The sequence below is a fragment of the Linderina pennispora genome, assembly GCF_002104995.1.
Source record: "Linderina pennispora strain ATCC 12442 chromosome Unknown DL89scaffold_4, whole genome shotgun sequence".
Classification (NCBI taxonomy): Eukaryota; Fungi; Kickxellomycota; class Kickxellomycetes; order Kickxellales; family Kickxellaceae; genus Linderina; species Linderina pennispora.
Genome location: NW_024468252.1, coordinates 1,029,625 through 1,050,534, shown reverse-complemented (window position 1 = coordinate 1,050,534; position 20,910 = coordinate 1,029,625). Strand labels below are relative to the sequence as shown.

At 56.2% G+C, this 20,910-nt stretch overlaps 4 protein-coding genes across 4 annotated transcripts; all 4 read right to left on the bottom strand.

Moving 5' to 3' along the window:
• Positions 1-2,201: 2,201 nt before the first annotated feature.
• Positions 2,202-3,550, bottom strand: DL89DRAFT_274553 (Pkinase-domain-containing protein; the record flags this gene model as incomplete). The annotated part of the gene is made up of 4 exons (XM_040889200.1): positions 2,202-2,223; positions 2,276-2,355; positions 2,756-3,424; positions 3,515-3,550. 4 exons carry the CDS (start codon positions 3,548-3,550, stop codon positions 2,202-2,204), a joined length of 807 nt encoding a protein of 268 aa, XP_040745049.1.
• Positions 3,551-14,641: 11,091 nt separating this feature from the next.
• DL89DRAFT_266536 (uncharacterized protein) lies at positions 14,642-15,644 on the bottom strand. Its single transcript, XM_040887112.1, has one exon. It carries the CDS (start codon positions 15,315-15,317, stop codon positions 14,931-14,933), a length of 387 nt encoding a protein of 128 aa, XP_040745048.1. The 5' UTR covers positions 15,318-15,644; the 3' UTR covers positions 14,642-14,930.
• A 690-nt stretch (positions 15,645-16,334) lies between these two features.
• DL89DRAFT_313926 (uncharacterized protein) lies at positions 16,335-17,886 on the bottom strand (the record flags this gene model as incomplete). The annotated part of the gene is made up of 1 exon (XM_040891018.1): positions 16,335-17,886. Exon 1 carries the CDS (start codon positions 17,856-17,858, stop codon positions 16,335-16,337), a length of 1,524 nt encoding a protein of 507 aa, XP_040745047.1. The 5' UTR covers positions 17,859-17,886.
• A 476-nt stretch (positions 17,887-18,362) lies between these two features.
• Positions 18,363-20,372, bottom strand: DL89DRAFT_127959 (uncharacterized protein). Its single transcript, XM_040883287.1, has one exon. It carries the CDS (start codon positions 20,259-20,261, stop codon positions 18,738-18,740), a length of 1,524 nt encoding a protein of 507 aa, XP_040745046.1. The 5' UTR covers positions 20,262-20,372; the 3' UTR covers positions 18,363-18,737.
• Positions 20,373-20,910: the final 538 nt, after the last annotated feature.

The window sequence follows — 20,910 nt, the reverse complement described above, 5'->3', positions numbered from 1 at the left end:
GCAGCGGGCCCACCAGGTCCGCCCACACCCCGCTGGTGTGTGTGCTGGTGACCAGCGGCAGGATGTCGTCGGGGGCGGTCTTGGTCCACTCGCCCAGCGCGCGGATGGCCGGTGCACACCACTTCTCGCGCGAAATCAGCTTGACGACCAGCTCCACGGCATTGGCCTCCCTGAGCACCCGGCAGCACTCGCGCCCGCCGCCTGCCAGCTCGACAATCAGCCGCCGCCCGTATGTGGTCGCTGTGCGCGAGTTGCGCGACCCGGCGTACTCGATCGTCTGCCGCACCAGCTCCGGGTACTGCGTGGCCATTTTGGTCAGCCGCGCCAGCGAAATCGTGCATAGCCGCGCCAGCGTCGCGATGATGTTGTCGTAGTACAGGCTGCGCGCTGGCGTCTCCAGAAGCGCTGCGCTGGTGGCGAAAATCCCAGCCTTGTCCAATGCGTCCAGGCAGTTTGGGTTCTTGGACAGCCGCCGCACTGCATGCAGCACAAACACAATGTCCTGCTTCTGGTACCGCACCAGGTACTGCAGCACATTGCGCAGCACCGGCGATTCGCACAGCGGCACCTCCAGCGAGTCCCCCAGCGTCACGAAGCCGGTACAGCAGCCGGCTCGCCACCGCCAGCACCCCGCGCGTGTTCAGGTGCTGCCGGTCGGCCACCGCATCCGATATATTCGACGCAGACGAGAGTGACGATGCTGGCGACACGCACGCAGCGCCGTACTTGCCCACAACACGTCCCAGAGCCACGTGGACGCGCGCGTGCAGCAGCATGTCGGGGATGTCGTTGGGCGCCAGGCCCTCGCGCAGGAGAGTCATCGCTGACTAGCCCCACCAGCACCGTCAGCACCCGCACCACCTGCGCCCACCCGACATCCACGTCCACGTCGGCCAGTGCATCCAGCGCATCGCTCAGCGCCGTCACGCCGCCGCACGCCAGAAACGCGTGCGTCACCAACGCGTCCTTGTCGCGACACACACGGTCTGCCACACGCAGCGCCTCGCCGCGCAGCTCGTGGTCTGCAGTGAAGCTCGGCACGCCCTGCTGTGCCCGCATCTGCAGAATCGGCAGCACCAGCGGCAGCAGCCCGTGCAAGCACAGAGTCCGCAGGCTGCGCTTGTTGGCCTGGTGCAGCCGCAGCACCACCTGCAACAGGTGCCGCACCACCTGCGAGTTCGCTCGGTACTGGCTGATCGCCTCCACCACATACCGCAGGTGCCAGTCGGCGCTGCCCACCACCACCCCGTGGCCCTCGCGCAGCAGCGCATTCAGGCTGCGGCACCGCTGCACCACCGTGTCCTCTGCCAGCACCAGCTGGAACTCGTTGATGATGCCCGCCACCTCACGGATCCACTTCAGCTCCGCCTCGCGCTGCAGCCCGTGCTCCACCGTCTTGTTCTCGTAGATCCGGTCCAGTTCCGGCTGTCGGACCGCACTCTGTCGATCCACTGACGCCGACTGGTCACCTGACAGATCCGCTGTCTCCAGCGACAGCGAGCTGTACGTGCGCCCGCGTGTGCCCTCGCCCACCCCCCGCCGCCCCGTATCCACCGTCGACATCCGCCGCTGCACTAGCCCCAGCGACGGTCGCTTGGCTGCGCGCTGTGTTGTTGACGTCGAGTTACGCCGCCCTGCCGCTGTTCCCCCATATTCACCCTCCACAGGCACGTGCTCCTCGTCTTCGTCCTCCTCCGGTGTCCCAGGCACCTCAATCGCGTCCTGGCTGTGCGTCTGCGTCCGCCGCTTGCGCATGTTGGGCGATGGCGGACTGGTGTGCGCTCGCGCTGGTACGTGACTGCCTGTCTGCTGCCCAGTGCGCGGGTGCGTCACCGACCGCTCGGCCACCGGCGGTATTGCCTCCTCCCCCTGCATATCCGACGTAAAGCTCAGCGCATGCTGCCGCACTATCTCTGCAGCAGCGATTGGATTTGCCGCCGTGCTGTCTGCTATGTATGCCGGGATCTTGGGCCGCCGCTTGAACTGCAGGTCGTCCAGGTTCTCAAACGCATTGTCCCAGTCGTCGTCGCTGTTCTCCTCGTACTTTGCTATAGACGACACTGTGCGCTGCGCTGCACTCTCGGCCATATACGGCGCATAGTATGTCGACCCGGTCCCCAGCGGCGTGCTGCTCATCTGTCTGGCCGCCATCCCCTGCGACCCATGCCGCAGTGCATCCCGCGGCGACGACTTTGCCAGGGCTACGTGCCAGTCGGAAATGTACTTTACATTCGACTCGTAGTCCCCGTCCATCTTCATCATGTCCTGGCACCACCGGATCCACTGGTGGTTGGCCAGCTCCCGTGCCGACGACCGTCCGTCGGGCGCCCGATTAAGGCATTTCGACAAGAAATCCTGCAACGGCTACAAGGATAAATTCTCTCGCAATTTAGCCGCCTATTCCCCGGGCTATCGTAAAAAATGATCTGCTTTTTTCTCTTTCTACACATCCAGGCTCATTGGCTGCTGCGATCTACTCAACGGGTCTCCCCACACCGACCCCATGAGCAACATAAAGCCAGGATATCTGCCCGCAGACTCCCCCTTTGCCACAATACCAATGGCGACGGAGTGGAGGGGACGCAAAACGTGTTTTCGTTTGTTCTGCTCACCCCGCTGTTGTTGTCGCATAAGCTACGCAATACATCAATGCATGCAGCCTGGGTAGATCTCCCAATTGTGCCTTTTGCTCAATACATAACAAACCCGACTCACACCTCTTTATCAGCCAGTAACACAAAACCCCACTCAGCACAATACTTGCCTGCGAGATGTTGGACGGGTACGGCGGGTGCTCGTCGTTGCCGATTTTGAAGATTGCGCTGATGGGCGGTAGGTCCTCGTACGGTGCCTTGCCGTCCACTAGCTGGATGATCGTGCACCCCAGGCTCCAGATATCCGACGCGGCCGTCGCCCCGTTCAGCTGAATGACCTCTGGCGCAATCCAGTACGGCGACCCAACCACCGTCGCATTGCCGTTGTGGAACCGCGCCACGCCAAAGTCCGCCAGCTTCACCTTCCCCTCCTTGGTCGTCAGCAGGTTCGCCGGCTTGATGTCCCGGTGCACCACCGCATTGTCATGCAAGTATATCAGCCCAGACAGAATCTGTGCCACATAAACCCCCACCAGGTTCTCCGGCAGCTTCCCGAACTTGCGCAGTAGGTGCTGCAATGACCCGCCCTCGCAGTATTCCAGCACGATGCTCAGCTCGTTCTCCGACTGCTCGTACCCGACGTACTTCACTATGTTGGCGTGTCGCAGGCTCTTCAGCATGTCTATCTCCTTCAATGCCCCCTCCGCGTCCGACGTCGATGCAAACCCGTCAATGTGGAACTGCTTCACTGCCACCACCTCGCCTGTCCGCCAATTCAGGCCACGGTACACCGTTCCTGCCGACCCCCGCCCCAAGAGGTCGCCCAATTGCTACAAGGCATGGAGGAATTTTACTCTTTGCTGTTTCTGCTTTTTGCTGAATTTGGTGCCATTCACAAACACGCTTCGCTGTATGCTTACATATAAGCCTATCCGCCGCGGCTTGGCGACACTCATTTGTATGCTATGTATGTGTGTGGAGAGAACGTGCGCCTGTGCGTATGTGTGTGCAGAAAATAACTAAGGTGCCCAGAAGAAAACTATATACAAACCAAGACAACAACAACAACAAAAAATAAATCCAGAGGCAAGCAGAGTAGAAAGACTAGAGGGGACCAAAGACAAAAACAAAAAGCTTGGAACGAAATAAGGGGCAATCTTGCTCCACAGGTTATTTTCAAAAAATTTTTGAAGCTTGGCCAACTCGTTAAAGCGCCTGCACTCTTCCTGGGACAACAGAAACCCCATGCACGCGTATTGCCCGAGCGCATGTCTTTGTAACAACCCAAGGTCTGTGGGTGACATGGCCAGCCAGAGCCAATTGCTGTCCGCTAAATCGCTTCCTGGGAACTGCCAGACGTGGTCATCTGAGCTGCAGCAGACAGATTGCATTTGTATTCGGAAACTGTTTGTTGTCGTTCTGTGCGCCTTTGTGTCGTTTTTCTTATAGCTTAAGCATATGCAAGCGTCGCTGTTCGCGACTCCTCCATCTGTTGCGAGACACGCCCGGGGGATTGTGTCTCTGGATTATGCACTCAAAAATAGTACCATCTTGGTGTTACCAATCAAGCACACAGCGTCGCCCATTATCGGTGCTTGTTCAGTGCGGCCGGGTTCTTTATCATTAAAAAGGTCCGTTCATTCATGCCCAAAATTACCAAAACGGGCGCTATTGCCTTATGTGCCAGACACTCGGTGGATAATGCCGGTTTTGCATATCCATCCATATGTGTCGCGGACAACTCCCGGGCCGCCCACACTCCAGCCGTGGCTACTTTTTGACAAAAAAAGTAGCGGGGCTTACGTGTGGGAACAGGCTCTGTGCCCGCGGCACGTCCGAGCGCTCGCTATGTCTGTTGGAGTTCAGCAATAGTCTCCAAACGGGCTCCGTAAGTCGACTCGGCCCAGATTGAGCTGAATCTCCAGCGCGCTTTTCCTCTGTGGACCGGGTTCTGCGCGACCCAAGCCCCCGGACATGTTACGGGCGCACATCTCCCCCAATCCTGCACTTTTTCTCCTGTATATGCAGACGTGGCCGTTCCGCCTGCCAATTGTACATACCCAGATACTATACAGATGCACACAATTGCGTCGCCGTGCCCAGCCGCACTCTCTACTATTCGCGATGAAAAAAGGGGTGCGTGAGCAGAGCAGATTCTACTAGAACCGGTTTTTTCTGCAGCAAGAAGAAAAGCGGATCGGGGGCGGGCTTGACTTGCCAAGCTGGAGTGACCTCTGCATAGATAGTGCATGTATGCATATCTCAGCGCTTCAAGCTTCAATGTGCAGCGCTGTTTTTTTCCTACCAGGATCCTGCCTCGCATTTTTGTGCTGCTTATGAATGGAAAGTAAGCAGGAAGCAGGCGCAGTTTTGTTGTTTTGCTTTTATGGAGCAGTAATGCCCTATCGCGACGTTGTTCGCCTTCTAGTCTGCCGCCACACGACAGGACGATGCTAGCTCGATAGCTAATCAAAACAAGCGGCTGGAATTGTGCTCGGACAACAACAGCTGCGCACAATAGCCCAGTGCATAATTTGCTATGTCGCCAACAAGGCCCTCTGCTATATAACCCCAATACCCGCCCAACTCCGCTATGCCTTGTCCATGTAGTGGTTTCGCAAGCGGCTGAGTTTCAAATAATGGTCAGCAGCTAAATGTGGAAAAAGCACTATTTTTACCATCCTCGGCCCATTCGCAGGAAATGATCTTCAACCTGCTTTCCTCACCCACTCGCTGCTGTGCAGGGTGAGAGTTTGCCCGTCGCTGACTCGTCCAATGGTGGAGTGCTTCAAGGAAACCCGGGTTGGAGCGCCAACAATCGGCCGTGCTAGGTGCATGCCCGAGATTGGGTGTTTGCCATGTCGCATCCCGGATCGTTCGGGCGCACCCGTGGCGGGTATAAAAAGCAGCTCTCCAACGACCCGCCTGGTGTAACATCCCCTACTTATTTTTGCCCTTTTCTCCCAGCCTTTCCTTCCAAATCTCAATAAAAATAGACTTGCTGTGTACTCTGGTGACCTTCCCGGATAGTAACAAACTCACTCTACTTTTTTTTCCTCTTCACCCTTGTTCAGAGTCTAACTTTTCTTCTTCTTCTAGCTCCTCATATTCACTAGCTGCATCAGCGGCTGATATCCCAAACCCGTTTTGGCCTGCCCCGTCTGTGCTGTAGTGTCTTCCTAATTATCATTACCTCTTTTTCTTTCTTCACTATTTCTGTGTGCATTCAGGCATTTCCTTTTCACCATTTCTCATGTTCAACGACTTTGACCTGGCGTTCAACCCCGAGAGCGCATTGGCAGCCGCCCGTGCGACAAAATACAGCAGCCGGTCCGCAGACAGCGACGACGATAGCGACGCAGGAATCACCGATGACGACATGCCCATGAGCTCCAAGCTAGACCGGCGGATTCTGACCCGCATCGCCGCCTACGTCGGCTCCCAGCACGACCGCACATCCTTCTGCCTGGTGTGCCGGGACTGGGCGCTGGCCGGCGAGTCCAGCCTCTGGGCCTACCCCTCATTTGCGAGTCCTGAGCAGCTGGCACGCTTCCTGCGCACGGTGGCCGAGAAGCCCAATGTGTTTGCGCCGCGCATCCGCGGGCTGCGGTTCACGCTGGACACGCAGTACGACCGGCATCTGGCGCTCGACTGCCGCCGCGAGTCGGGCGAGATCGAGCAGGCGACGGTTCTGGAGCTGGCAAGCGGCGGCCACGTATTGTCACCGTCGGCAGCCGTGCTGCGTGCGCTGCTGCATGGCTCGGATCTGATGCAGCCGGCGCTGCCGCTGCGGTTCGCCCGGATGCTGGCGCCTGTGGACAGCCTGAGTCTGTACGGATACAAGCTGAAAGACAAGCATATCGTCAATGACCTGATGCGCTGGCATCTGCGCGACCTGTCGATTGTCGGCATGCCGCGCCGGCCCCTGGCCAACCTCGGATATCTGCTGTACAACCTGCGCACGCTGCGTGGCTTGCGGCTGGAGAGCGACTCGGCTCTGCCGGCTGATATCTGGGGGCCCCTGGCGATTCGCCTGCCGACATTGCAGCGTCTGCGCATCTGCGCGCCGGGCATTCGCGGCGCCCAGCTGGTGAATGCTGCGGGCCGTGTGCCAACAGGCCTGCGTGTGTTCCATATGGTGGGCAAAGACAATGATGCTGGCGACGAGCTGGTCGAGTTCATACTGCGGGGCTCGGCTGCAACCCTGCAGTCGCTGGTCGTGCATTCGGCCAACATCACTGCCCGGTCAGCCATCATGGCCATGGCCCTGTGCCCGAGGCTGACGCACCTGGAGTTGGTACGCGATGCGCCTGAGAGTGTGGGTGATGTGCCGCAGGATCTGTCTGTCAGCGCCTCGCAGCTGCATACGTTGTGCTTGCGTAATCTGGCCATTCCCGACCAGCTCGTCCAGGCAGCCGCCTCCACCATCACATCTCTCCACACTCTCCACATTTCTGGTGCCCCCAGCCTGACAGGTGCTCCGCTGGGCGCCCTCCTGGCAGCATCGACAGTGCTGGTCGCACTTGGGCTCCGCAACAACCCACTGGTCGGCGACGAGGCCATGGCTGGGCTTGCCCAGAGCCCCAGTGCTGCCAATCTGCAGGCGCTGCTGGTCGAACAGTGCGGCGTGCAGTCGGCTGGCATTGAGCAGGCGATTCCGTTCCTGCCCAGCGTCAAGCGACTGGCGGTCATGGGCACCGAGGTTGTGCACCACAAGTACCAGTACACTGTTGACGCCAGCAGCGTGCCGGACATAGATGGCCAGCCGCAGCGCGTCGAGGTATCGCGCCACTTCGTCCCCACATACCCACCCGGCCACTTTTCTGCCGACAGCACATCGGCAGAGATTCCGCCATTTTCGTGGGCCGACACCACAGATGCGTATATTCCCGGGCTCCTGGTGCCGGCTGTGACCGAGCAGGCGGGCCGTGCGGGCCGTCGTCGCAACACCGTATCGGCAGAGGAGCCCCGCGACATGGACGGTGAGCCCGTGCGCAGGCTGAGGAGCATCTCCGACCAGCCGGTGTCAGTCATGCCGATTATTGTGCCGGACAGTGAGGTCATCACACGCAGTCCCGTGTCAGCCGAGCTTTATGTGCCTGAGCAGATGGACCGGGTCGATGTCAACGAGGTCATGGAACGCCATATTCAGGCCGGCGCTGCTGACGAGGTGAGTCAGGAGGAGTCCAAATCGGGCATTGCCGCTGCTACGGCTGCTGCCGCCATTGCTGCTGCTGCTGCCGCCACTATTTTCACTGGCATCAAGACCGAGGATGCTCCGGTGGATGGGGAGGAGTCAGTCAGCCGCGATATCTCTGAGGCAATCAGCACGCCGTTTGCCGACGTCAGCGAGCCCATCGAGGCAAGCGCTGAGGCTGAAGAGACCGGCGAGCCAGTGGCTACTGAAACTACCGAGGCACCACCTGCTGCTGAGGCAGATTCAGCGACACAAGACATCCCTGGTGCAGCAGATACTTCGGATAAGGCTGCCGATGTGCCGACGCTCAGTGTTCAGGATGCGGCCAATGTTTCCGATGATGCTGTCGAGGATGTCCGCACTGGCGCAGAGTCTGCTACCACTGAGTCGGTGCTCAATGCGGTTCCGACCGAGGAGCAGGTTTCTGATATTCCGGCAGAGTCGGTGGCTGAAGAGCCGCCTATTGCGTCGCGCGATATCCCTGCCCAGATGGATTCTGCGGACGAAGCCGATGTTTCGGTGCCCGCAGCTGAGGAGATCCTTGCTGGCACATCGTCTGAAGAGCAGATTGCTGATGATGATCCGGCTGTGTCTGATATCCAAGAAAAGCCTGCGGCTGAAGATTCTCTTAAGGAGACTCGTGATGCTGCTATCCCAGCAAATGCTTCCGGCGAGGCTGAGGTTCCTGCCGAGGTTCCTGCCGAAGCAGCACTTACTGGCCCCGCAGATACTTCGTTTGAGGAGCAGACTATCAAGGGTGACACACTGGAGCCGCACGATGTATCGATCCCAGCCGACCCTGACACAACATCGTCTCCTGCTGAAAATATCCCTGCCGTGCCAAGCGAGGATGTATCAACCACAGGGGATGTCGCAGATGGTGCTAGCGAGCAGCCTCCTGCTGAGGCTGATCTAACCACGCGCAGCTTGCCTGTCACTGATGCCGCCGCTGATTCTACGCTGGACGCAGAATTGCCAGAGATCCCTGTTGCTGCGAGTGAGACCAGCGCTGTCGACGAGCCTATATCTGGAGCTGAGTTGCCCCAGCCTGTTGGTCAGGAGGCCGTCGTTGAAGAGCCAGTTACTGAAGAACCGGTCGGTGAGGGGGCTGTCAGTGAGGAGGTTGTCCGTGAGGATGCTGTCACCGAGGAGGCTGTCACCGAGGAGGCTGTCGCTGAGGTTCACACACAACCAATTGCTGATACCCTAGTCGTCAACATAGTTGGTGTTGACTCTATCATTGAGTCAGCGCTTGGTACTATCCAACCTGCTGAGCATGTTGCTGAGGCAGGCACAGATGAACCGGTCGAGCGCGCACTCTCGGAGCCTGAAACAGCCGCAGCTGATGCTGGCAGTGCCAATGGCTCTGAGAAGTCGTGGCACGATGTCTCTGCCGATGTCGATGAATCTGTGGCAAGCCCTGACGTGTCTGCTACACCTGAGGATATCGCACACGAAAAGTCGGAGACAGCGGAGCAGTCAGCAAAGGATGCTGCCGTGGATATGATTAATCTAGCTGATGAGCCAACTGCTCAGGAGCCTGCTGATGCACCTGGCAGCGTCCCTGAGGACTCTCCCGCCCACTCTGCGTCACAGCCTGGCGCCGTGAGCGATTCATCGATTGGCATAGCCGCTACCATGGCAGCTGCTGGCGCGTCGTTGGCTGCGCTCGCAAGTATATTCAGCATGTCATCTAAGGCACCTGTTCCAGCTGTGGCTGAGGAAGTTCCAAAGGCCACTGCTGATGCATCGGTTGAGACCAGGGCTAGCGAGGTACCCGAGACGCCTGCTGAAGACATAGTTATCGCTGAGGCACCTGCCACAGAGGTCCCTGTGGAGGAGGCACCGGTGCAAGTCAATGCGTCAGTTGGTACTGATGAGGTTCCGGCAGATGAAGCAGCACCTCGAGATATAGTGTCTGAGCAAGATACTGTTGCTGCCTCTAAGAGTCCTGCTGTCGAGGAGCCTGCTGTCAAGGGGCCTGCTGCTCTCGAGGAGCCTGCTGCTGAGGAACCAGCTAAGGCTGAAGAGCTCACTGCCACCGAGGAGCCTGCTGCCAAGGAACCTGCTGTCGAGGAACCTGCTAAGGCTGAAGAACCCACTGCTGCCGAAGAGCCTGCTGCTGCCGAGGAGGCTGCTGTCAAGGAGCCTACTGCCGAGGAACCTGTTAAGGCTGAGGAGCCCGCCGCTACCGAGGAGGCTGCTAAAGCTGAAGAGCCTGCTGCTGTCGAGGAACCTGCTGAGGCTGAAGAGCCCACTGCTGCCGACGAGCCTGCCGCCGAGGAGCCTGCTGTCGAGGAGCCTGCTGTCGAGGAGCCTGCTGTCGAGGAGCCTGCCACCGAGGAGGCTGCTGTCGAGGAACCTGCTGAGGCTGAAGAGCCCACTGGTGCCAAAGAGCCTGCTGCTGCCGAGGAATCTGCTGCTCTCGAGGAGCCCGCTGCTGAGGAACCGGTTAAGGCTGAAGAGCCCACTGCTGCCGACGAGCCTGCCGCCGAGGAGCCTGCTGTCGAGGAGCCTGCTGTCGAGGAGCCTGCTGTCGAGGAACCTGCTGGGGCTGAAGAGTCTGCTGCTGCCGAAGAGTCTGCTGCTGCCGAGGAGCCTGCTGTCGAGGAGCCTGCTGGGGCTGAAGAGCCCACTGTTGCCGAAGAGCCTGCTGCTGCCGAGGAATCTGCTGCTCTCGAGGAGCCCGCTGCTGAGGAACCGGCTAAGGCTGAAGAGCCTGCCGCCACCGAGGAGCCTGCTGCTGCTGAAGAGCCTGCCACCAAGGAGCCTGCTGAGGCTGAAGAGCCCACTGTTGCTGAAGAGCCTGCTGCTGCCGAGGAGTCTGCCGCTATGGAGTCTACTGCTGAAGAACCTGCTGAGGCTGAAGAGCCCGCTGCTGCCGAGGAGCTCACTGCCACCGAGGAGGCTGCCACCGAGGAGCTCACTGCCACCGAGGAGGCTGCCACCGAGGAGGCTGCTGTCAAGCAAATATCTGCAACTGCCGAGGAGAGTGTCACTGACGACACCCTTGCAACAGCTAACAACGTCATTTTACCGAAACAGCCTGTGATTGAAACACCTGCTACCACAGATGTACCTTCTCCAGTCGATGAGTCCACAGTTGACGTGCTTATCACCGAACAGCCAGTTGCGGCTGAGAACCAATCTACTACTGCTGTCGATAAAGAGCCTGCTGCTGATACAACCCCTATTACGAGCATGGATACTGCACCTGCTACTGAACAGCCCGCTACAACTAAAGAGAGCCCTGCTGCCGCAGAGGAGATAATCGCACCGACTGAGGAGCCCGCATCCGATGAAACAGCTATCAAGGAGATCGCAGATACCGCCAACCTACCTGCTGGCACAGAGGTTTCTACAACTGACATGGAGGAGACACTTGCTGCTGAAGATCCTACACCTAGCGCCGCTGAAGAGCCTGCTGCTGAGGAAACTCCAGTCCCTGCTGAGGCGATACTTGCGACCGAGCCGCCGCCCACTACCGAAGAGCATGCTGCAGCTGATGGGACACTTGCAGTCGAATCTGATACAACTGCGAAGGTGGGCTCGCCTGAGGAAGGTACTGCTGCTGTTAAGGAGACCACTGTTCCCGAGGATGCTTCTATCCCTACCACGGAGGAGGCAAGCGCCAAAGACACGCCAGTTGCTGACGATCCCGCAGCTACCGAAGCGACTGCGGCTAAGGACCTGACTGCTGCTTCCAGCATGCCAGTGTCTGAAGATGTCTCTGTTCCTGCTGATGAAGCTCCTGCACTTGGGCACGATGCCGTGTCTGAAGATGCTACTGCCATTGCTGACGGGTGCGTTGCAGCTGAAGTTCCGGCTGGTGACGATGCAATTGCCATGAGCGATTCTGTACCTGCAGCTGAGCCTGCAGTTGAGGAGATTGCAGAGGCAAGCGCATCTGCTCCTGCTTCCACAGAAGGGCTCATCGATGGCCAGGCACCCGTTGACGCTGAAGCACCGGCTGCTGTCGAGGAGCCGTCTACTGAGTCCGAAAAGATCGCGGCTGAGCAGACCACCGTTGAGGATACCGCTGTTGATTCTGGCAAGCCTACTGTGGAGCAGCCAGAAGCCGCTAGAGAAGCTCCGGAGACTACTGAGATGCCCGCTAGTGCTGAGGAGTCTGCAGTCGCCGAGGATATTGCAGCCGAAAACGCAGTAGACGCCGAGAAGGATGCCAGCATCATGGAGCCTAGCACGGCCGAGGTACATGGGATCTCTGATGCTCCTGTTGACGAGATGTCTGCTGCGGAGGCCATTGCAGCCAAGGGCGTGACTACACCTGGCAGGGAGGCACCAGGTGCGGATGAAACCGTCATGGCCGCCGAGTCGCCTATCAAATCTGAGGAATCTGGCACAGTCGAGGAATCCGTTGCTGAGCAGCCTGCTGCACTGGAGGCAGCATCTCGGGATATTGGTGTGGAAGACACCGCCATTACAGCAGACGCACCTGTGGCTGACGAGACACATGTTGAAGCAGAGGAGATTGAGGGTGACAAGCCTGCTGCAACCAATGAGCCGGCGATTTCTGTTGGATCGGCTAATGTGGAGGACGGCACGATCAGTGATATTGCTGCTGTCGAGGAGACGGTTGTCGCAGCTAAACAAGGTGTTGACCAACTCACAGCCGCTGCTACCACTACCGACGTGTCCACTGCGGATGCGGAGACCCATGATCGCGGGATCGCAGACGAGAGCCATGAAACAGCCGATGATCCTGCTGCCGAAAAGGCACCGGAATCTGGCAATGGTTCAGCAGATGCTGAGGGAGCTGCAGCAGTTGAGGATCCTGCTCTAGTTGCGGAACCCATGACCACCGAAACACCTGTGGTAAGTAGCGAGCCAGCAGCATCGGACTTACCTGTTACCGATGAGCCTACGCCTACTACGGAGCCAGTTGATGCTGTTGTACCGCCTGTCGCCACGGAGGCCACCAGTAGTGGGACAACCGCAGCTAAGGATACCTTGGACGAAGAGCCACGTGCAGTTGCTACTGACGAGCATGTTGTGCCTGACGAGCCTGCGTCCGAGGCTCCTGCGTCGGATAGGGCTGCAATTTCTGATGTTAGGCCTTCAGATGTTGCCAAGGAGGTAGCTACTGATGTTTCTGCGAAGCCGGCCGTCGATGCTGTTGTGGACAACGCGATTGAGGATGCGCCCGCTATGGGTGAGCTACTCTTTGAGGAGATCACTCCTGCTGCTGATGTACCTGTTGCGCCAGAAGGTCCTAGCCTTGCCAAGGAGGTGCATACGACCGAGGAGACCCCTTCACCAGTAGCTAACTCTATCATCGAGGTGCCTGCTGTTCAAGAGTCTGCAGCTGCTGTAATGGAGCAGCATGCAGCCCCGGTTGAGGGCCAGGCAACTAGTGGTGAAATGGATGTACCCCCCGCCCCTGCTGAGGAGCCGGTTGATACTAGGGAGCCTAGTTCTGCTGAACCTCTGGCCGTTACGGAGCAGGCCGTTACTGAGCAACCCGGCGTTATTGAGCAGCCAGATGCGATTGAGCCAACAGAAACAGACAACACCTTGGGTGAGGCAAGTGAGCCTATGGCTAAGGACACGATCGCGGAGTCGCCAGCTGATGCTGTTATCTTGGATGAGACCGATCTAGCATATCAATCCGAATCCGTGGAGTCTGACCAGGATGCTGTATCCGACTCAACTCCAGGTGCCCAAGACGAGGTTGACGAAGGATTCGCCGATGCCGATGTGAAAAAGGACGCTGTTTCTGTTGCTGCTACTGGTGACCAGATACCGAGTGAGCCTGCTGAGGCCGAGATTGCCACTGCAAAAGCTAGTGCTGCCCACTCCAGTAATGTGGCCCCCAGCTCTGAGCCCAAGGCCGTCGAAGCGGATGAGGCAATTTCCTCGTCCCCTGCCTCTCCTGCCTCCCCTTACGAACCAGTGGAGTCCAGTCAGGAACCGCAGGCTGAAACGGTTGCCGCGACAATCGCTGCGATTGCTGGCCAGCCAAGCGTTCCGACAGATCGAGGTGCTGACATTACAGCACCGCCTACCGATATAGATCTGGCAACTACATTATCCGAAGATGCTGCTAAGGAGATCTTGCAGCGAGGCATTCCGCAGTCCGAGGCGCAGGCGGGCATTACCCCTCCGTTGTTCGATGAGCAGGAAACGGCTACGAAGCCCACGGTCGTGGGGACCGTCGAAATGGTCGATGCAGAGTCTGTCGATAGCCAGGGGCAGGAAGAGGGTGAGGCCACAATGGCCCCGCTCCCTGTCCCAGCTGCCCAGGCCGACGCCAGCACGCCATCTAACGACCAGGGTCCCAGCGTGCCTCGTGAAACCCAGGAAGCATTACACCCTGACTCTATTCCCGGCATTGACGCGGGACACAGGGGTCTGTCCGAATCGACCAGGGACGTATCTGCACTTCAGCAGGAGACTATTGACGAATTCTCAGCTGTCCCGACTGAGCCTCTTCCTGGAATCCTTTCGGGTAGCGCAGCTGCCATGTCTCCATCAAGCAAGAGCGTACAGTTCGAAGCTACTCCTGAACAGGCATACTATGACCAGGTTGTACCACAGCGCAGCATGCCGCTGTCCACGTTCTCGACACCTGCATTCCCTGAAAACTTCAGGGACCATGGTGTAATGCCTGAGCAAGGAGCGGGAATTGCGCCCAGAGATATCCCTCGCCCTAGTGCGTCGGGTATCCAGCGGTCTGCCATCAAGCGCCCGAGGGATGTCCTGATGGAGCTCAACATCGAGACACCCAAGGACGGCCGCAAGCTACTGCAGCTACGTGCCAACGATAACATTGATCAAGTCTGTGAGGACTTTTGTCTCCAGCACAACATGACCGAGCTGCTCACTGGTATGCGGTCACTGGTTCGTGGAAAGGTCGAGCGCCGCCTGGCCCGCCGTCGCGAGCGTGCACTTTTGGCTGCCGCCCGTGGTGAACACGCAGTTTAGGCATCGAAGAGCCACACCAGCTTCACTATCGCCATTATCATATAAAAATATCAATAGCTTACAACCAGCACTGGGGTGTACTTGGAATACCACGGTTTTATTAGTTCTGTGCGAAAGGGCCAGTGCGAACAGGGAGAGCTGCATCCCTGAGGGCGTGCAAAACGATTGCGGTTTCTGATTCTGGGCACATCATTTCAGTCGTGCGAAAGCTTATTGGCAAGGCACAGCTCCGACAAGGTTCCTGGAATGTGATAGGTACCGACGTGCATGTCCTTCGAGCTGCATGCAATGCCCCGCTCTGTCCCTCTAACTAAGCTATGTGTGTCGTCAGCGAACCGGCTAGTAAGGTTATAGACGCCTTCTATACCGCCTTCCAGTGTATCTGTCCAATATTCAAGATATTCATCGCGACGCGTAAGGCACTGGTAGAATGGCTCCCAATTGATAATCCAAAAGCCTATATTAGCACATACGTGGTCAATGTAGACGAGCGAGTTCCTCCAAGCAGCGCCAGCTGGATAGAGCTTGACAGATAATAGAGCCAGTGAATTGGCAATGGTCACCACGCCGACTATGGCCATGGCGGTGATGACCTCTCAGAACTTATTGAGTGCGAATAGTATGCTTCGAAGCCGCCAAGTGATGACAGAAACAAATACTAAAAAGCAGCAGGTCTTTCCGATGGAAAGAATAGAAAATTACCTGTTAACATAGCACAAGTACATTCTTATAGTAAGTGGACATTCGCTCGGGCAATAGAAAAGACACCGTGGAAATAGGGCCACCTAGCAAAAAGCAAGCACGCAACTAATCCGCATGACCGTTTATATAGACAGCCTGCCTTGGCAAAACACACGGTATAGGGCATAGCTACGCACGCTGAAGATGGTGGCAATATATGTAGCCCCAAGTCCTAATCTAAACCAGAGAAGGGTCAGTTTGCAGCTTCTCAAGATGCCGTTAGTATAAAGATGTACCATTCCACCAGTTGAAATACCCCCTACAGACCATACCACAACCGTCATGCAGAGAGTTATTATACTATAAGCGCTTTTAGCCTTTATCAAGGGGTAGCTGCGGTGAATGAGCAGGTAGATAAGCGCAAAAAGGTCCAGTGCATAGACCACGCTGATTTCAATAATTGTCGACATATCAGTGTGGCTGACCGGATCCAGGCTTACATCGAAGAGTGCCGCGGTTTCGACTCGCGACTTCTCGAACGGCGGGAACTCAAATGACATCAAAGGCGGAGGATAAAAATATAAAACCATGCATATTTGAAAATATTAAAGATAGGGAAAGAAGGGATGGGAAGCAGGGAATATATGGGGTGGCAATTCCCAGAAGGATTCAAATCTGTGGCCTAAGCGGCTCATCGTCTATGATTACACATAGCACTCTACTCGACATTGTTTGTAGCATGATCTATAAGTGCTAGTTTTGGTGATGCGTGGATTACTATGAAAAAGAGCGGGAACAATGAACCACTATTGTGACGTTTCTGGGCGTACATAGACCGCAGCATAATTGCAAGATTTTTTTGAGCAAAAATATTATTAAAAGTACTCGCTTAACCAAAACCAGGAGGCATTGGTTATTTACGAAGAAGGCCAGTTGCAATAGATCGAAGACCCAGACTGGAAGCATGCAGTTCCTGAACCGCAGGACTGTGCCAGCCAGGCACCGTTGTTGCAGATAAAGTAAGCCGGGTTCTTGCCAGTGGTGTCGGCACACTGGTACGCACCACCAGTGCTGCAAGGTCCACCAGCAACCGGTCCACCGGTATTGGTTGAGGAGCTGGTAGCCGGAGCAGACGAGGTAGACGAGGTCACAGGAGGAACACCAGTGGTAGCACTCTTGGTAGCCGAGGTAGTTCCAGGCTGGGTTGCCGTGGAGCTGGTTCCTGGGGTAGTCGCTGTGGTGGTAGATCCGCCGCTAGGGAAGCTGTTCAGCACATCCAGCAGCTCGTTGTTATAGTCCATCTCCATGCTCCACAGCATGGTGCCAGCTAGACCCTTGGCAGCAGCGTAGTCGACCTTTGCCTTGAGACTCTGCGGATCATCATACGAAATGAAGACATTGGTGCTTGGGTTGAACAGCCAAGGTGTAGACGTGGTGTTGTCCCAGGTGCGAACCCAAGGAGCCGCTGCAGTGGTCGGGTTAGAGAGTAGACCCTGGTCGCGAAGATGCTTGTACTGCCAGTCACCTGAGTAGACAGCAGGTCCACCGGCGCAAGTATCGGCCCACGGCTCATCCTCCTGGTCGCCCTTGGGGACAGTAGGTGAGAACTGGGCGTACATGTTGGACGGATTGTTCAGCATGTTTGACAAAGCCTTCACACTATGACCATAGAATGGCACACCTGCGTTCATCTTGGAAGTAGGCCATCCAGCAGCGGACCAAGCAGAGATAGCAGTGGCGAATGAGACCTGCTCACCCTTGCCTGGGGCATACTGCAGAGGAGCGTTCGGGCCGGTGGTGGAGCTCCACGAGCCGTTAATGTCGTACTGCATCAGGTTGATATAGTCGGTGACCTTGGCAAACGCAGAGACATCCTTCATCGGGCCGTTGGGACCATCGAAAGGCTGAACACGGACAGCCATGGTGATGAGCTTGGTTCCAGCACCAAAGGTCGAGTCCAGCTTGGCACGCAGGTCTTGCAGGAAGGAGAGGAAGTTTTTCGAATCGTTTGCCGGATCATATGCATTGCAGGTATTACCCTCGCGTCCCGGGTACTCCCAGTCGATATCAACACCATCGAGGTTGTTTGTCTGCACAAAGCTGACCATGTTGTTCAGGAACGCGGTGCGTGTTGCAGTGTTCTTCAAAATAGTCGAGAAGAGGTTGGATCCAGTCCAACCACCGACAGACACCAGTGCCTTGACTCCAGCAGCATGGAAACCAGAAACCAGGCCAGGGATTGTTTCCACATTGTCGTACTGAAGGGAGCCGTCAGCCTTGGGAATCGCGAAGGCAAAGTTGATGTGGGTGTACTTGGAAAGAGTGAGGGCGGGCATGTTAGCCCAGTTGGCGTAGTAGCCGACGACGTTGGCACGGCCTAGAACGCCGACAGTCATGCTGAGTGCCAGACCAGCAGCAGTGATGAGTGTCTTGAACTGCATCGTTGAAAGTAAAGGTATTAGAATTATAAGGCTATTAAAAAGACGAGATCAACTAGGTTGTTGTTTGGTGTGGTTGTTGTTTGACGGGTGGTCCAGGAGGCGGTTTATATAGCCTGTCTCCGGCATATATTGCCTCGAATGGAAGTGTAGAGGTATTATCAGGTACTCTACTAAATCATTCTCCGTAGATAGCGAAGAGTACTTGCCTTGCCTTGGCCAATCACCACATGGTTCCATCTGGCGGTCCCTTTCACCTCTATTTGCCGTAAAGAAGTCCGTTATTTGCTCCGTTCGGCATCCTCGTTCTTGCTGTAGGATTGGAAAGGGCCGATGTTGGATAGATACAAATGCTGAGGCAACAGGATTCAAACAGGATACTGACTGGCCAGAATATGCTTATTGCACCTGTGTTCCCATGCATTTACGAAGGAAAAATTGGCGAAAATGCACAAAACAGCGTGACCTCGAGAACGGTCCGCCCTTTCCTTTCTGATAGCTACCACTTTTCCATTGATTTTCATACCTTGCTGCATCTGTGCTGTCCGCTAATATTCGCAAGGAATGCCAATTCCGCAGTGGCAAAGTGGATGAGCATGGAGATCAGGTCTGTACGCATGGCAGCTTCGAGAAAAGGTTCTACGAAAATCATGAAAAGGAGGGATTGTATTCTGCCTGGATGGTGGCCTGGTCAGGTCTGGATATTGGTGCCTTCAGCGGTCGGTGCTTAACACAACTGAATGCATCCAGCCTTCTATTTTCACCTACTGCACCACGCTGTACACCCAAGAATAGGAGATAATGTGCAATGACAAGAGTGGTATATTCGGTCTGCAATGACCAGTATCACAAATTCGTCAACTAAGAAAGCTTGTCAATAGTTTAAGCCGAGGGCCAGTTGCAATAGATCGAAGACCCAGACTGGAAGCATGCAGTTCCTGAACCGCAGGACTGTGCCAGCCAGGCACCGCTGTTGCAGATAAAGTAAGCCGGGTTCTTGCCGGTGGTGTCGGCACACTGGTACGCACCACCAGTGCTGCAAGGTCCACCAGCAACCGGTCCACCGGTATTGGTTGAGGAGCTGGTAGCCGGAGCAGACGAGGTAGACGAGGTCACAGGAGGAACACCAGTGGTAGCACTCTTGGTAGCCGAGGTAGTTCCAGGCTGGGTTGCCGTGGAGCTGGTTCCTGGGGTAGTCGCTGTGGTGGTAGATCCGCCGCTAGGGAAGCTGTTCAGCACATCCAGCAGCTCGTTGTTATAGTCCATCTCCATGCTCCACAGCATGGTGCCAGCTAGACCCTTGGCAGCAGCGTAGTCGACCTTTGCCTTGAGACTCTGCGGATCATCATACGAAATGAAGATGCTGGTGCTTGGGTTGAACAGCCAAGGCGTGGACGTGGTGTTGTCCCAGGTGCGAACCCAAGGAGCCACTGCAGTGGTCGGGTTAGAGAGTAGACCCTGGTCGCGAAGATGCTTGTACTGCCAGTCACCTGAGTAGACAGCAGGTCCACCGGCGCAGGTATCGGCCCACGGCTCATCCTCCTGGTCGCCCTTGGGGACAGTCGTCGAAATCTGCACATACATGTTGGACGGGTTGTTCAGCATGTTTGACAAAGCTGTCGTACTGTGGCCGTAGAAAGGCATGCCGGCGTTCATCTGAGAAGCTGGCCATCCAGCACTAGTCCAGGCAGCGATAGCAGTGGCGAATGAAAACTGCTCACCCTTGCCTGGGGCATACTGCAGAGGAGCGTTCGGGCCTGTGGTCGAATCCCAGTTTCCATTGATGTCGTACTGCATCAGGTTGATATAGTCGGTGACCTTGGCAAACGCAGAGACATCAGAGATAGGACCATTTGGACCATCGAAAGGCTCGACACGGACAGCCATGGTGATGAGCTTGGCACGCGTTCCAAAGGTCGAGTCCAGCTTGGCACGCAGGTCTTGCAGGAAGGAGAGGAAGTTGTTGGTGTCATTGTTCGGATCGTATACGTTGCAGGTATCACCCTCGCGGCCAGGGTACTCCCAGTCGATGTCAACACCATCGAGGTTGTACTTTTTCACATAGTTGATGATATTGGTCAGGAACGCAGTACGAGTAGTAGTGTTCTTGAGGATCGTCGAGAAGAGGTTGGATCCAGTCCAGCCACCAATCGAGATGAGAGCCTTAACACCAGCGTTGTGGAAATTGGTGACAAGGCCTGGCATATCAGACTGGTTGTCGTACTTCAGGGAACCATCAGCCTTAGGAATCGCGAAGGCAAAGTTGATGTGGGTGTACTTGGATAGAGTCAAAGAAGGCATAGTAACCCAATTGGGATAGTAGCCGACGACGTTGGCACGGCCTAGAACGCCGACAGTCATGCTGAGTGCCAGACCAGCAGCAGTGATGAGCGTCTTGAATTGCATTATAGATTGGACAGAGTAGTAGGTGCTTTAAAGACAGATTATGTTAACTAGGTTGTGTTGTAGCGAGAGTGAAAATGTGAGCGGGCTCGCTTACACTTTATATAGGCCTCTGCGGTTGGGAATTATAGCTGGATATCGAAGAGAAGGCATCCATCTAATTATCCAGCTGTGTGATAGAAGAATGTGTCTACCATATCTTGGCAATCTGCCACATGTGCTTGGCTTCTATCCACCCCGTAAAGATGCCCGCTATCAACTCCGTTTGATGCCCCCGGAGATACCATTGGATGTGAATTGCTCGGGATAGATGGCCATTAAAGCACCGAGAAGACTGGGTCCGGCCAAGGCACGATCTAGGAAAAATATGGTTATAAGCCTGAATCCGCGTAAAGAGGGCATTCAGGAGAAATAGCGGAAATGCATGGGACAGCGTGACCTCAACTACAGTTTATCATTCAGCTTTTGTCTCCATCTGTCTGCTCACTGTAATTGAACCTTGCAGCTGGAGTTTCAACAGGGGTGTAGATCAAACAAGCGAGCCTTTTGGACCGCCAATGCATGGTGGCTATTGAAACAGGCTTGCGGTAATCTTATGAAAAACGAGAGCAGAGCCTGTCATGTTGGCAGCATTGCACATTGCAACAAATCG

Excerpts from the sequence above, each read along its gene's own strand:
- DL89DRAFT_266536 (XM_040887112.1), bottom strand. The coding sequence starts at position 15,317 with ATGGCCATAGTCGGCGTGGTGACCATTGCCAATTCACTGGCTCTATTA.
- DL89DRAFT_127959 (XM_040883287.1), bottom strand. The coding sequence starts at position 20,261 with ATGCAATTCAAGACGCTCATCACTGCTGCTGGTCTGGCACTCAGCATG.